Consider the following 17,371-nt stretch of genomic DNA (forward strand, 5'->3'; position numbering starts at 1 on the left):
CTTCCCAGGATGAACTCTAAGAGAGCCTTTGTAAAGACTGACTGGTGGATTTGCATGTGTGGGACATCTGGCTTCTCTCAGCACAGCACTAGTCCTCCACTATCTTTGGTTAGAGAAATACCAGTCTTTTAAGTCCCCAGAAGAGAAGAAAAAAGGAAGTAAGAAAGTATATACACTTTAGCCACTTTCCTTTTTTCCCAGTATGTCTGTGCCATGGTATTAAGAGTGATTTTAAAGTATTGCTGAAAAGCTTCTGATACTATAAAAATGGGCCAGGCACTTCTTGGACATTGGTACCTACCTCTCCTAAATTCTGCCCTTTCCCACACTGATACACTTAGAACAGCTGGTATGACAGCCAATTTCATTCACCCCAAAAGCTGGCTTAAGGAGCTAGAAAGGGAAAGTGTCCTGCAGCAACGGGAAAATCTGATATTTGAGAATTCCTAAAGATTTCCTCCCTAGAGCATCTATCACCTGCCTCCTTAGAGGAAAACAAAAGTTTCATTTCTGACAGATAGTTTACTGATTTTAAGAAGTAAAGCCAGTGCTTCAGATGACCAGATTTTTCAAAACTCAGTTGCATAATTATAAAAACTTAATCAACGTTTGCCCCATTGTAGCCTTTCGGTGACCTCCAGAGAGGAGTTTGACATCTCAAGTATCTCCTAATATTGATCTTCTTTTAACCTTTTCCCTTCTAAAGAAACTCAGTGACAGGTTGAAAATCCTAGGCAGTTTAGGAAAAAGTTTCTTGGAGCTTAACAAAGCTGTCATTTTCAATACATTGGATGACTTTTTTTTTTCTCTTGCATGTGATTTGAGGGGAGGCTCAATAATTCCACACACCCTGGCTTCATTGCCAATATCAATATTTTAAAACTAAATAAAAAAGACACAGATGACCTCCTGACCCCAGGAAACAGGCCTGCAAAACTGCAAGTATCCACCACACCATGCCCAGGGACCTTCCTTCTTCCAAATAAACCACAAAAAAGAATGTGTAGCTAGCCCGGAAAACACAGTTTTATATCCACAAGCAGGACACCAAAAAGCCTCTCAAAAACGCTTATATAAACAACCAACAAGTACTGAAATTGCCTGCACTTGATGGGAATTGCAAAATCATGCCCAGCTCTCTCAGCCCTTAAACTACTACTGTAAAGTGAGGGTAGCAATTTTTTCATACTGGAAAATTCACAACCTGTTAGGCTCCCCACCCCCACCCCTATCACCAGGGCTTTGCCTTTCATTGAAATGAATAAGTAACTATGGACTTTTTCCCCTCCTCAGGGAGCTGTTCCGTGTCCCCTGAGGACAAAACTAATGAGAAAAATGACGTTGTTAATAATGTCGTTGCTAAAATGCCTGTACTCGACTGTTAAAAAAAAAAAAAGTGTCCCACTTTGTGTGCCTACGTTTCAGGCACACTTACAAGCTATGACTGAATCAAAACACCGGCTGAGCCAGATCCCCATTAGCCAGAGAAGGTTAGCCATTTCCACTTCTCTACAGAGATGAGGCCATTTGATCAACCGAGATTCCCAACTTCTGAAGACATTTGCTCCCCAGATTACAAAGTCAGCAGTTAGTTGCTAACTAACTAACTTTTGCACGGTTTATTTTATGCTTTGAAAATTGCCTTGCTTCACGTGCAATACTTCCAAAGTTACATATACTCTCACAGTCTCTTCTCTGCGGATACTGGGTTGTAGTTACTGTCCTTTTCCAAAATAGTTGAATTTTAAAGTAAAACTATACTGTCATTTTATGTCTCTGTGCAAATTGACTTTTGCTGCTCACTACACATGCACACGTGACATGAAAACAGATTAGTTTGAAGGAGATGTTTAGGAAGCTTTATGCAAGATGGCCAAGTAGTCATTGCATATGTGAGGTGTAGAAAGTTCATTGGAAATTAGAGCAGACTTTCTGCACCCCTATCTCTAATTCTTCCCTTGAAAGCTGCCATTCTATTTGAAAATCAAAACAACGCATAACAGAATTGTGCATTTTAACTTTCAAATTAAAAATTAGCAATTACAGAGAAAAGACAAAAAAAACTGGTCCTATACAAAATGTTTGTACAGTGAGATCTATCTCAGAAATGTATCTGAAATATTTTAACCCAGTAAGTTAACATCAAAGCAATACTATTGTCAAATTGTGTGATGTCACAAGCTCTAAACACAAAGTTACAGATATTCATGACATCACACTCATTCATAATTATGCTGCTGCTCAGTCTGACCATATTAAAATTAAACGGATGACTATGTCTGCTCAAAAATTAAAAGAATTTATTCTGGACATCAGACAATGAAACTGTCACCATTTATTGTATGAAACGCTCAGCTAATCAATTTCCTATTAAACACAGCTTTCAACAATAGTCAGCTTTTAAAAAATTCATCGGGGCCAGTAAAAACCTTTTTTCAGTGCACAAGAATGCAGTTCCAACCACGGAGGATAATTACCCTTCTAATACTTTTATTGCCCAAGCACTTTTTCCTGTGTTCCCCATCAGTTAGGCAGGAATCTGCAGTATATTGTATCAGTGAGTTGAAGTGCTTGACCTTTGCCCACATATGATTTAATAGGGACTTTTCAGCGCTGGAGCTTTCTCCAGCTCTCATACCATTAAATGAAAACATCAAACCTCAAATGTAAAACTGGAAACCACAACGTTTTGTGTTTCACAACTCTTAGCAGTTTTTAGTTAGGCTGCTTAAAGGTCAGCTTCTTCCCCTAACAATGTTCTCCCCATACAGTAAATGTACTCAAAAGTCACACTGATTCTGATTTTGATTAAATCTTGAACTCCCCAGTCAGATACACACGTGCACCCTGCTTATTTACACGTGCATTCTTTCCTAACCACATAAGCATGCATGTATGATTTCCTGGATTTATTCCATATTAGGGCTAATTTAAATGTCTGTTCAAGTATAGGTTCAAAAGTTAACTTTTTCCCGCCTGTTGGAAAGTTAAAATTACAAAGAATGGTGCTACAAGATCCGTTCAAAGAAAGTTAGAGCTAATCTTGTGTATTTTGGCGCCCTTTCCCTGCCAGCTACTGTACTTAGGGGGGAGGAGGAGGGAACTTGGAGATCTAGTCTGTCCCGTCTCAAGTTCAATGGCAGTTCTTCTAACCGGAGGAGAAGATGGCCATGTTCACAGCCCTAATAATAATTCCAATCACGCCACTTCGGCATCTTGTGTCAAAGTCGAAACTGGCTTCCCCGCCCCCTTCAACCTGAAAGCTGCCAAGTCCTCACACACTCTGCATTCAACCACAACTTAATGGATGGGATATTGTGCATTAAAATGTGTCCCAGACATGCTGGCGAAGAGAGGACAAGGGAAAAGGGAGACGTGCACACACACACACACACACACACACACACACACTCACTTAGAAGGGAAAAAAATCCTACAGCAAAAGAGCAAAAACAGCAGGGCAGGGGGAGGAAAAAAGTTTTACCAGGAGCGGGAAGAAATCCATCATAATCTTTTTTTTTAAGTGGTGCGGTGGGAGAGGAGGAGGGCTAACAATTCAGTCCTGCCTTGCAATGAACAGAGCTATATAGTACTACTCTCACTTAAAAATGTTTTTTTTAATGAGAACATATAACAAAGCTGTGCGTATTCACCTTAAAATGAAGAATGCCGCAAAAAGGCTACAAGATATAAATGAAGTGTCATCTGTACAGTAACTTTTTCCAAAACGGGGGGAGGATAAAGCATGAAGTTAAAGCCAGGGAAAATGCTACATTTCACCGTTTGGACTCACAACATTATCCATTGATTCCTGCCATAAAAGTAGTAAACATACACTCAAATTGATAAAGCTAAAAAAAACATTACATATTTTCATTAGGTCTAGAAATCCAGTACTATAGTTCAACCAGTAAAGCAAAAATAACACTTAGGTAAAACAGTTTACAAAGTACAAACAGGAAAAAATCTGTCTGAGGTGGAAGAGGGTGCAAGGGACGGACAAAACAAGGAAATAAAACCCATCATTTCAAAGCCACATACCATCGCACTGTATTGCATTAAATAAGAGATCTTGAATCTGTAACAGAACCCTGGGCCGCTGACTTCACGTGTCTCAGGTACGGTTTTGTGGATTTTTCTCAAGGGTTGTTTTGGTGGCGCTTTTTGTGTTTAATTATTTTATAAGGCAATCCGGGAGTAGTCTTTTATTTTTTTTTTAATTATTGTTTCTGTAATGCCACAATTCTTGACCCCAGAAGAAAAGGCGGTAAAAGTCAAGTCTTAAAAGCAGGCAGTCAGTCCCTCAGTCTGTCTGGATCTCCAGTTTTCCTTCCTCTTACTTGCAGAAGACTGTTTTTCTTGGTTAACTTGAAAGCCGTCCAAAGTGTGTGCGTGCGTGCGTGCGTGTTTGCTGGGTTTTATTGTTGTGTTAGCAAGACTGTTCTAGGGGTGGGGGCTGACTCTGCACCCGGGCTCTGGGCAGAGGCAACCGGCGCGCCCGCAGGGTTGCGCATTCGCCCTTCCGCGCCCCTGGATTGGCCTGGTCGGCGGCGGGGCAGCCCCGGAACCGCCACCCACCCGCGCACCCTTTCGGCGCTCGGTCCGCCGCCGCCTCCCTGTCTTCTCTCTTTCTCCCGCTCGCCGCCCGTCCCGCCCCGCCCCGGCTGGCCTGGGCGCGCGGGAAGCGCGGCTCTCCGCTTCCGCCTGGCGGCGGGAAGGAAACCGAAAGGAGGAGCCCGGGGCTGGCGCGCAGCGATGCATATTCATCAGGTCACCCGCGGCGGTGGAGGCGGGAGCCGGCCGCAGTGGGTGTGGCGGCCTGCGCGGTGCGGGCGCCCCTCGCGAGTGGCGGACCTGGTGGGGCGGGAGCGCGTGGGGGCGGGTGAGGAGGGAAGCGCCGCCCGTCTGCAGGGTCCCGGGCTCCACGCGCCCCAGCGCCGCGGCGGTCGAGGGGCTTCCCCGCGGGCGTGGGGCGAGGGTAGCTGGGCCGACCAGCCGTTCAGGACTCTTCGCTAAAGAACAACAGTGATTACAGAATTGTTTTGACTTCCCTACTTCCCGCCACGTTGCTCGGTCAACTTCGCAAGGCCACGTTTGTTTCCGTGTAAGGAGAGTTCTCAAATGGTTCTTACTGCGTAGCGTTATGATTAAAGCAAAAGTACCAGAAAGGGCACTTTTGGTTTCTATGTTTCTACGTCAAAATGAATGTCAGTAATTTAGGGGTAGGGGGAAGAAGTAAGCAACACAAAAGAGATATATACAACCATTAGGTGCCGAGAAGTAAATACTCTAGGTGAGATTTGGGAGGGACTTAATGTTCACAAAGCAGATTTGATTAGTATTATTTTTTAAGTTAAAATATGTCGTTTTCTGCTTAGTTTTAAAATAATTAGTTTTATTTTAAGCACCTGTGTTGGGGTAAAACATGCTTAAACTACGTTGTGATATAATTCTTTTTTTAAATTTAAATATTAAAAGTAAAAATATAACATAGCCTTAAATTTACTTGGTACTACTGTCCCACCTGTGTTTAGAAAAGATTTTATTACAGAGATCCTGACTAATTATGTAATTGCACAACAGACAACAATAGCTTCAAATATCCTCTAAAAATCCTGTTCAATTATGTGATTACCAGTAGGACTGGAATAACTCCCAATGAATTGTTCTTATCTCTCTACTAAATGTGAGCATGTCAATATTTTAATCCCACTGGTGTTTACCCTCAAAGTCCAAAAGAATTTAAACAACATTGTTTCAGGTTTTAGTTCCAAATATGTGTGTTATAAAACAAGATATTTTTGGCCTCATGACAACCAAAAAAAATGGCTCTTCTTCTCCTGAACATACATATATATATACACACATTATATAGATGTTTCGCTGTATGTGAATAAATTACACTTATTTATTTAATTTTTTAAATTGATTTTAGGGGCAGAGAGAGAAACATGGATCTGTTGTTCCCATCACTTATATATTCATTGGGTGGTTCTTATATGAGCCCTAGCGGGGTCAGACCTGCAGACTTGGTGTGTCTGGTGGAGGCTCTGACCAACTGAGTTCCCGGACAGGGCCTATCTTCAATGATAGTAAGTACAAAACTAAAAATTGGATTGATCAAATTGGCCTTGAGAAAATACCAGACTTAAAAGTGGGTTATTACACTGAAGGTGTAAGCGTTCCCAATTTCCTGTCCAAAAAAAATTTAAAAACTATCATGATATATATTTATATGTATAACTTTGGGAAAGGACATGAAGGGTGGGGATACATACATGCACACATACATGTATGTATGTGTAGCTCCCTTAGCGATAACTGCCAAAGGAAAATTAAATTTTAACGTTTATCTTGTTCCAAGTTACGTATTTTTAACCACACAGCTGGTGTAATTATAATTCAGTCTACGCAGGCAGTCAATTCAGGTGGATAACAAACAGATCTGTTTCCATTATAGAAGGATATCCTAGTAGCAGTTTCATGGTTAAGTAATCACATTTAGCACTAGGAAACAAAAATAAAATACTAAAAATTAACACACACAGCTAAATTTTAAAATTATTATTTAGGTAGGGGAGACAGTGTTTAAATGGACAGTATTATGAAATTCCAAAACTTTTGTAAGTATGCCTCAGAAACTTTTCTCCCTTGTAATTATCGGAAGTGCATAGCAGAGTTGCTGGTCCTTCCCAACATCTATTTCATGTAAAGGAAAAAGGACGTTACAGAAAGAATCCAACTTTGTTTACAAAATATTCTAAACACGAAATGGAGAATGGGATAGGAAAGGGAAAAAGAAAAGGATTTTCTGCGCTTCTCGTGATGACTTGTATGAATCCAGACTCCGTGTCACCTGTTGGGGGATTCCTTCCGAAGCACGTTATTTGCTAACAGAACGCACCGCTGCAAGTCAGGTTCAGCCTTCCACAGACCATCGTTTTTTACTCGCATGTCCTTTGTTTCTTTTGACGTGACACTTACAAGAATATTTATTCCTATATAATCACTCTTCTGTCAAATATGTACATATGTCATCATTAAATAATAACCAAGGTTTATGAAATGAGAAGGCTAATTTTCAATCATGTGTTACAGAAATCAGTCTCACTAATTAGTGGTCACCTCCTAAATGTTTTAATTGGTTAATGATCATGTTCTTCTAATCTACAACATCACTTGATTTTCTGATGTCCGTATTTTGTCATGTAAATAAATATGTAGAAATGGGGGAGTGTTTCTAAATAGATGCTTTTTTTAAAGTTCAAGTTATCTTGGTTAAAAGCCTTTCCTAGAATGTATTAAGGTACCATATCATATAGTAATCTTTTCAGAAATTATAACTAATTATTCACGTTTTTAAAATAAGAACTGTCCAACATTACTTAGACATTTTTGGTCCCCTGACACATCTAACAAAGTGATTGCAGTAGAAAAATTCATTTTTTTCTGTCTTTAGTTTCAGGCACAGTTTATTCCTTAGAACATAGCAGAAGAGTTTTGAGTGTACTGACACTTTAGATTTTCTGGTTCTTCCTAAAGCTACTTAATTGGCAATGCAGTTTCTGTATGTTTTCTTCAAATCAGGAACTTTTAAAAATGTACTAGCAACATCTGTGTGTGTTTATCTTTGAGAATAATCACTATATAATTATTTCTAAAAGGCATGCATTATTACAATGCTTTATGTCATAATTGAAGTAATTTCTTTACCCCATCTAAACCAGTAATTTTTAATCATCACCCCAAAGGTGTTTATTTTATCTTCTCTATTTCTCAAAAATATAGGATGTTTTTGTTTCTATTATTTTTTATTATTAAAGAGTACACACTAATTTATATGATTATTATATTTAGTCCATCACTATGCCAGCATTTGTGCAAATTTAATGTACATAATATAGAATATTTAAGATTCAGTGCTAAATAAAACATGCCATCTTTTAAAACAATTGTAAAATTATTTTTTAGAATTTAAAAAATATATAATGTATAAACCTATGTAAACATCCCTCTTTCATATTGCCTCTTGGAATTAGTTTTAATTATATCTTAATAATTTAAACGTGTTTAGAGAGGCTTAAGTTAGGACGTTTATCAAATGCCAACTTTGGCGTTTTGTTTGAGATCGGTAGAGGGGAGCTGTCCCATGCAAGTTCTAATGAGGAGGGAAGATGCACACTTAGTTTATTGTTGTGTAGGAAGAATGCCCAAGTATAAAGAACAACCTCTGGGAACTATTATTGGACCTCATTGTTTATAGCACCGTTTAGCTGTCATCCATTATGCCGCTTCTTTAGACATTGATTGTAAAAATAAACACGATGCCTTCCCCACCAGCCATAGTTGCTCATCATACAAAATTATAGCTGTAGAAAAGACTTCAAGAGATTACTGGATAGGCCCTCACAATGAAACTGAAACTCCACACCAGCCGGGCCAGGCACCACTCCGGGTCATCTTCTAACCATTGAGACTACGGGTACAAAAATAAATACACACACACAGTGTTCCTTCTTTCACTAACTGCATGCCGCACCTGTGCACACATATATCTGATGACATCTGCTAACATAATAAATCTCCAGTGGCTTGTGGTGTCATCAAAAACCTGAGATGGTGGTATGGCTCGCAGCCTCACCAAGCCCAGGGCTTTGGTCCTGTTAAATTTCACGGGCTAAAAAGAGATAGACTCAGACTCATTCTGCACATGAACCAGAGATTTTCAAGAGCAGGCTAAGGTGGTTTACCGGGTCGGGCAGGGGAACCCTCTAGTTATGACTCAATGTGTGAAAAACCTTAGTCTCTGATGAATGGTAAGAAATCAAAGATATCTCTCAGCTTTGAAAAATCATTTTTTATCTTCATATATATTAATTCTCAATTTGAAAACTTGAAGTACTGACCTTTCTTAGCCTATTTATGCCTTAAGACTTACTTCTTAAAAATCTATGAGCAACTCAATCTTCATATCTTGTTTATTCACCCTTTTTAGATAACTTTAGAATTTCAACTATCAAAATGCCCATTAAAAGAAAACAATAGAGTTGAATGAATTTCAGCTATAATGATAATTAAATTAAGTAAAGAAAAAGCAAGAGTTTTGTCAAAAAAAATTTGAGGATATTTGTGCCATAGATAAGGTTTCCGAAACAATCTTATATATGAAAAAAAACTTACGTATATATGAAGAAAAAATCCCATATTTTTTTAACCTTTTTCAAAAAAGAGAAGCATCTGGCAATCCAGGAATCAGTGAGGCAACAGGATGTAAGAAAGCGCTAGACAGTCTACTGATCCTTCAAAAAAATCCTGGCAAAGGACCATCCTGCCTTTTGCTCAGTAGGCCATTCTCAAGAAGAAAGTGAACAGCAAACCCCCTCCCATGGTTGGCTTTAGTACCAAAGATTCTTCTTGGCCTATCTAGAACATGATGGTATCATTTCAAATTGCCTACTACTAACAAAGATCAACAACCACCTTCTTTTGTCTTTATTACATCACTAAAAAAGCTACATACCTCTCGGAGTAGAGGAAGGAGACAGTCCTTGTACAAACATGCATCTTACGTTTAGCATGGGCCCTGTAGGTGCTACCATGCATGGATAAGTAAATGTTTGAGGATTTCTGTGTTTATGATACAAAGAACTTTGGTTCTTTTATGCCCAAATGAGTCTCTTCTAAATTTTTTAGACAAGGGTAATCTTCCCATGGGGTATCTTGAAAGCCTTCAAGTAAACACTAAATAGCAACCTCTGGTTTTCTGCTCACTTCACAGATAGCTGATGTGAGTCTGAGAGAAACTGAAGAAAAGTGTAAGTAGGGGTGATAAAAGTAAGGTGCTCTCCCCAAAACACCCCACCCACTCAAAACCAGACCAAACCCTCTAATAGATTCAGAAGCCAAACGAATAAAGTTGGGAAACTTTTGATAACCACTCTTCTTCATGACATGGGAGGTCGTTTTATAAACAGAGAAAAAAGTTGGGGAGGAGCAGTGTTAGGTGGAGAGTATCAGGCACGCAGGGTTTACACTGCCCGCCACCACTGTGGCCCTTCTTTAATCACCTGGTATTTAAGGATGGCTAACAAACAAACACAGAACTCAGGGTAGAAATACAAGTTTCCAGAACATACCTACTATCACTCTCTCTCCTTCTTTATATCTGCCACCATCCTGAGCTGCCCTCATTATCTCTTGTACTATTATCTTAAATGTTCCTACAAACAAAAGTAGAGACACTAAATAATTAATAAGATACAAATAACATCTACCTACAGTCCGATCGTCTAAAATTTTTTGTTTCATTTGCATATATGCCATTCCAGTTTTGCTTCTAAACGTGTATATTACTCGCACAGTTACATCTTAGGGTGGATAGAATTTCCTTTTGCAACTTTCCCACTTAATCGTCTATTTATATCATTGATGTGAGTGGAAAGGCACAAGATTGTAAAAGGTTAAAACTGGAAGAGAAACAAAACTGGCAACATCTCTGTTTTGTCCTCTCATGTTTTTAATGTTGGATTCACTGTCAGCATTTAAAATTTGGAATGTTTTACTAAAAATCAGGATATCCTGCTTCTCTTGAAAAGTGGAAGGTGAGACACTTTTTGGACAAGTGTTGGGCACAGGACCAGTGGGCTGGCAGAGTGGCTGCTGCCCTTGGTCTCCACAGCCCCCATCACTCTCTGTTGCACTGCATGTAACCACTTTCCTCATTTTCATTACTAACTTGCCTCCTATACGCATGAGTTTACAACCCTTGATCTATTCCAAATGTTCTTCTAATAGGTGAAAAATAAAAACAAGTTCAGAGAGGTAAAGTGACTTGCTTAAGGCTACTGAGCTAGTTGGTAGCAGTGCCAGAATCATAAAATAGGCCTCCTGACTTGAAACAGGTGTTCTTTACAGTAACAATTATTTCAGAGCATGTGGGAAGCTGGGCTCTGCATGCCACTGCGACAGCCTCACCAGAACCGCCGTGATCACAAGCTCCTTTCCAGACCGCACTGTCCCAGGCTAGCCATTCACCACCTTTTACTCTCCAGGTCAAAACGAACATTTGATGTCCGTAAGCCAGATGCATGAGTCCCCATTAATCCTGGCCCCACTCACAGTGACTCTTCCTTCTTCTCTCATTAAAAGCAAAATGCCTCAATGCAAGTGAGAGAAGATGATCATTTCTTGGAGATAACATCAAATCTGCTCTTATTGATAAAGAAATTACCTTAACCTTCTTGATTGAAGAAATTAAAAAGTTAAATGGTTTGCAATGTTCCATCAGACGCATCTCTTGGAGGTGTGATGATATACCACATACCCTAGCAGACCACCACCCTAGAAAATATAAAACTCCCACATCTGTACGGAGGAGACTGTATTTCCTTCACATTAAATCAGGATGCATGGTGCAACCAAGAACTTTTTTTCTTTTTATGAATTTAAGATTTTGGAAAGTTAAATAAAGAAGAATCATTGTTGACAGTTGTTCAACAAATGGACTCTATAAAAAAGAATAAAGGTATGTACCATCTCAGAATGCTTGATCTCCATATCCATGTGGGCAATTCTTAGAATTTGCTCCGAAAGCAGGCCCTGTTGTCATTGACATGAAGTGTCTTGTGCAGTTTGCACTTACTGATAGTGCTTTGTTCTTCAGACAGGACACCCACTCGCTAGGTTCTGGTCCCAAGTGGAGAAGGACCCGAGAACAAACATACAACGTCACAGACTCAGCACAGTAAATAATTGAGAAGGTCATACATTATGCACATGTTGAGTCTACAGTTACTCTCTTGGCATGCACGGAAGTGGTCCACATTCAATCAGGCTCAAGGCTCATTCACAGAAGGTCTTAATGACCCTTACTCTGCCCAAAACACCCAGTTAGTTGAGCAACCTGGGCACGCCCTTCCCGGTGAGGAGGCCAGACCCTCTCTGCTGGGTCTCCCTACATCGTAGATACGCAGGCTTCTTCCAGAGCGTTTTTAAATGACTACCCACGAGCTGGATCTTCTTTACTGTGACCTTTGCCAGCAACTTCCTTAAGCAAGCCCTCTCCTGGGGCGGTAGTTTTCTCCAACCTTAGGTAAAGATGAGAGTCATGAGGAGTGATGATAATTACTAGCTACTGAAGTCTAATTATGGCTCTGCTCTGTGCTCAGTGTATCTAATACATTATCTCAGCTCTTTCAGAGATGAGGAGCCTGAGGCCCAGAGAGATTTGGTTATCAACAGAAGGTCCTGGAACTCCTAATCTAGACCTTTCTAATTCCAAAGCTGGTGGCCACAGCAGACCTGTACCGGCAGAAAGGACTTAGTCATGCTGTAACTATCTTGACGAGTCTGGCCTCTTCATAGGAGTTGCCTGGGGAGGTTTCTCAAGTATTCCTTAAAGCGTTTTTATCACTCTTCTTTTGAAATTTCCTTTAGAACCTCAGGCACATTCTTTTTAATATTATCAATGGAATAGATCTTTCTCCTTTGAGTGTGGATTGGAGGCTTGGATACAGCCATGATTCATTCAATACCCTGTGGTGATTAAAGAACTCATGGAGCTGGGTTAACCAGTTTGAGTCAAGAATGTAACGAGATTATTTTCCTTCTCCAGTATGTTCTACGGGTAATGGAATAGAGAATTTAGACTTGGACTAAGAGGCACCAGGGTTTTGGTTTCAACTCCTAACTGAGCCACCCCAAAGCTATGTGACTCTGGCATGGCATGTAATATCAATAATTCTGAGCCCAGGTTTCCTTACCTTCAAAAAGAACATAAGAAAAAATGCTCGTGTCAGTGATGTTGTTTGGGGATCAAAAAATATCACATGTCAAATTATGTATGAACGAGTCTGAAATGTAGGTCTTTCTGAATAAATATATCCTGAATCTGTCAGATTATTATTTGTCTCTGACCTTGTCCTTCAAATGTGGTGAGAGATGGTAAATAAGAGCTCATGTGGTCTGTGACAATGACCAGACCTCGTGGCCTCTCTCGGCCTGGCATAAGGCATTCATTTGCAATTCTAGTTTAAAAAAAAAATCCAGAGGATTATTCCTAGTTCTCTGATGCTACATAAGATGAATTTAAAAGAGGCTGTGGTGCAGTCTGAAATTTGGGGAAGGTAGTTTAGATCTCACATTTCTAGGAAGCAGGGGCCTCTTCCTAAACATTTAAGGAGCACCAGCCCTGTGGCAGGCACTGGCTCAAGGTAAGACATGGGACACTGCTCCTGTCCTCAGTAACCATTTGCAAAGGGCTGCCTCAGTGACAGGCAGAGAATGATGCTACCCAAATGATAAGAATTGAGAATCCCTCAGAACCCTTTGATACAAAGGGTCATTCATCTACTGAATAAGATGTTCTAACTCTTCAGGCAACTAATAAACACTTGCTATGTCCAGGAGATACAGTGTGAACAAAACACACAATATTCTAGCGTAGAGGAAAGAGGCCTGGAACGGGGCAGGGGAACAGAGAACTTGGGGAGACCTGACAGAAATACAGGATTTGTATGGTGGTGTTCTGAATTCCTGTGCTTGGGAGGGTTCTCTGTGAGGTCAAAGGGCCGATCTGAGAATTCTAGAAACCTTGCAGGAAGCTGTTTATCAAAAGAAGGAAAAGCGGAGTATGCGAAGCTTTTTGCAACATACGGTGTATCCGGATATCTATCAAGGACAGGGGACGAGAGCACTGTCTGAGGGCAGTTCCGGCGCTTTGACAGCTGGTTTAAAACCACTCTGCCCATTCCTTTGCAAGCCTGAATGTGGTGAGTGACGTTTTCCATTGCAAGCTGACATTTTTATTTTCATGTTAGAATACTTATAAAGCATTTTAACTCCTTTATCTTCTTAAACATCCTATAATATAGCTACAGTGTTGTTTCCATTTTACAGATGAGAAAACTAGGGTATGGAGAGAGTAAATAACTTACCCAAGGTCAATAGTTCTCACATGTCATAGGCAGGTTTTGAACCTAAGATGTGTGGTTCTAGACCCTTGGCTCTTAACCACGAATTTTATGCAAACATTTTTTTCCCTCTACATGTCCCATCAATAGAGTGGCTTTACCCATCCTTGAAATCTCTGCTCCTTTCTGTAGGGCTCATTCTAAGCCCTCAAACTCCCTAACAGGGAGCCGTAAGTATGGACAACTTTATCAACACTATAGAGAGACAATAAAGACGGTCAGGACTTAGTCACTAAGCAGAAAAGAGGGGCTTTAACAGCCTTAGCCTAATTCTTTGGATCCCTAGAGGATGAGACCTAAGTGATCTCCCTCATCTCTTTTCCTAGGCTTTGAAAAAAAAATTACTGCCCACTCTTACAACGAGTACTATATAGTAGTAAAAAGAAAAACTTTATATCATGGATATAGAAAAAAGGCACATCATTAGTGTACAGCTAGACGAATTGTCTATCACCATCATACACAGTAAGAAATGGAAAACTTACTGATGATCCATAAACCACATGTTGTTTTCTGCCAATTAATACTCCCACAATCCTCAAAGATAACCACTATCCTGATTTCTAATAATATAAACTTATAGTGTCTGTCTTTGAACTTTTCATAAAGGGAAGCATGATATGTGCTCTTTTTATGTCTGAACTGTTTTGTTCAACAGTTCATATGAGTCCTTGCTGTTGCAGGTAACAGAGTTTTGGAGGAGGGCGTCTCACAGTGCAGTATGGAATTCTATTGTGTGCATACCAAAAAGCTGTTGTATACCTGACAACTACTAGGTTGTTTCCAGTTTGGAAGAAATACAAATAATGAAGATATGAGCATTCTTCCTCATGTTTTCTGGGATCCATATGTACGCACTCTCTTGGGCATAAAGCTAGTAGAATTTCTGGGCTAATTTTATTTATTTATTAAAACAATACTATTTATTATTACTATAATAATTTTTTAAGATTTTATTTTCTATTTTTAGAGAGAGAGGAAGGGAGGGAGAAAAAGAAGGAGAGAAGCATCCATGGGTTACCCCTTGCATGCTCCCAAATGGGGACCCAGCTCACACCCGGGCATGTGCACTGACTAGGAAGCAAACCTGCTACCTTTCAGTTTGTGAAAGGGTTTATGGGAGGATGCCCAACCCAGTGAACCACACCAGTCAGGGCACCTATAATACATTTTAGTAGATAATGCCCAGAATATTTCCAAGCAGATTTACATGTTTATACTCCCACCAGCAGTGTATGAGACTTTTAGTTGATTAACATCTTCCATAGCACTTTGTATAATTGGTCTTTTTTTGTTTAAACAACTAGAGTATAGTAATATCTCAGTGATGGTTTTCATGTGCATTTTTCAGATGACAAAAATTAGGTTGAGAGACTTTTCATCTGTGTACTGGCCTTTTGGATATCATCTTTGGTGAAGTGTCTGTTCAAATATTTTGCCCATTTTATTTAGCTGGGCTCTCCAGTTTTGTTTTGTTTTTTTAATTGATTTGTAGTTCTTTATACATTGTGAATGAGACCTTCGTCAGTTCTATCTCTTATAGATTTCTCTTCCCACTTTGTGGTTTGCAATGTCACTTAATGTTGCAGTATTTTTGTGAGGTTTTTTAAAAATACACTTATTAAGGGATAGTTGCCATACAATAAACTGACCATATTTAAAGTGTACAGTTTAATAAGTTTTCACAGTTTGTGCACTCATGAAATTATCACCAGAATCAAGACAGGAAACATTTCCATCACTTCCAAAATGTTTTCTGAGCCAGTTGTTCATCCCTCCCCCCTGGTCCCCCTTCCCTGCAACATTCCCTGGTGGGTTTTCTGTCCTTATCACTTGGTTCGCATTAGAATTTTATCTAAGTGGCATCACACACAGCACACACTCTTTTTCGTTTGGCTTCTTACATTCAGCAGATCTTGACATTTACTTATGTTCTTGTGCACATAGTAGTTCATTTCTCTTTATTACGAAGTAGTATTCCATTGTATAGTGATTTATTCATTCCTTGTGAACGGGCAATTAGATTGCTTCCAGTTATTTTATAAAGCTATTATGAACATTAGTGTACAAGTGTTTGTATAGTCATAAGCTTTCAGTTCTCTTTGTTAAATACCTAGGAATGGAGTTTCTGGTCATATGGTAGGTACCTTGTGAAGGTTTAACTTTTGTAGGAACTGTCAAATTGCTATCCAAAGTAACTGTACCAGTTTACAATTCCATCAGCAAAGTATGAGAGTTCCAGTTCCTCCACACCCTCACTAACTTAGTGCGACCAAGTCTTCTATTTTTAGGAATTCTAAAGGTATGTAGTGTATTCCCTTAGCATTTTAACATTGGTTTGCCTAATGACCAATGGTGTCCAGCATCTTTTTATGTGCATATTTGCCATTCTCATATCGTCTTTAGTAAAGTGTCTGTTCAAATCTTTTGCTTTTTTAAAAAAATTTGAGGTGTTTGTTTTCCTGTTGTTGAATTATTAGAGCTATTTTGTATATTGTAGATACAATCTACATTTGATAAAGGATACAAGTCTTTTATCACGTATTTAATTAGCAATATTTTCTCTCAGACTGTGGCTTTCTTTTCAGTCTCTTAGTTATGTTTTTTGTCCAGGAGAATTTTAAAATTTTGATGAAGTCATAGTTATAGATCATGCTTTTTGTTGGATATCTAAGAAATTTTGCCAAATCTAACATCACAAAGATTTTTCTCCCTGTTTCATTTGGAGTTTTTATGCTTTTATGGTTTACGTTGAGGTCTGTAATCTATTTGATGTAATTTTTGTAGGTAGTGCAATGTATGGATTGGAATTTATTTCTTCTCATGTGGATATCTCATTGTTGCAGTACCATTTGTAGAGAAGACTGTCTTCGTTCTGCTGAACTCCCTTTACAGTGTCGTTCATGTACGCTGTGGGTCTGTTTCTGCGTTCTGCGTTCTATTTCATTGGTCAGTTTGTCTGTCTTGATGTCAATAGCACACTATTTTAGTTACTATAGCATTCTAATAAAGCTTGACATTAAGTGTTGTTAGTTCTCTAAATTTGTTCTTTTTAATGCTGTCTGTTGATGAACTCATCTGGTATTTTCTTTGCTTTTTGACAAGTTCTCTCTAAGAAACCCTGAGCGTGATCAGACAGACACTCTTCCAACTTGGAGCTGGAAATAACACCTGTGAATTTTAATTCATTCGCTCCTTTGGGCTTAAAAGTCACTTTAATTCAATGATCTTTCATAAATTGCATGAGCCGAAAGGGAGTGGGGCTGTGGTAGAATTAAGCCAAATAGACATCAGCAATTATGGTAACTGACAGCTGACTGAGAACCTGACCTTTTTGGAAAGAAACTCTACAGACTGACCTCTTGGGGACCGGAAAGCCCAGGTGGAAGTTGGAAGGAAAG

General features: G+C 39.4%; 1 protein-coding gene and 1 long non-coding RNA gene across 5 annotated transcripts in view; one reads left to right on the plus strand and one right to left on the minus strand.

The window, feature by feature from the left end:
- The window catches only part of NFIB (nuclear factor I B), a 238,606-nt gene extending 234,074 nt beyond the window's left edge, over nt 1–4,532 (minus strand). The window contains exon 1 of the mRNA XM_037142762.2: nt 4,042–4,532. Coding sequence (XP_036998657.1) covers nt 4,042–4,059 — 18 coding nt within the window. The 5' untranslated portion in view covers nt 4,060–4,532. The remainder of the gene's footprint in view (nt 1–4,041) is intronic.
- Nucleotides 1–17,371, plus strand: part of LOC119047342 (uncharacterized) — a 42,641-nt gene that overhangs the window by 647 nt on the left and 24,623 nt on the right. The gene's annotated exons all lie outside the window — the stretch shown is intronic.

Source organism: Artibeus jamaicensis, unplaced genomic scaffold (assembly GCF_021234435.1).
Source record: "Artibeus jamaicensis isolate MK-2021 breed Jamaican fruit bat unplaced genomic scaffold, CSHL_Jam_final scaffold_1964, whole genome shotgun sequence".
In the NCBI taxonomy this organism is placed as follows: Eukaryota; Metazoa; Chordata; class Mammalia; order Chiroptera; family Phyllostomidae; genus Artibeus; species Artibeus jamaicensis.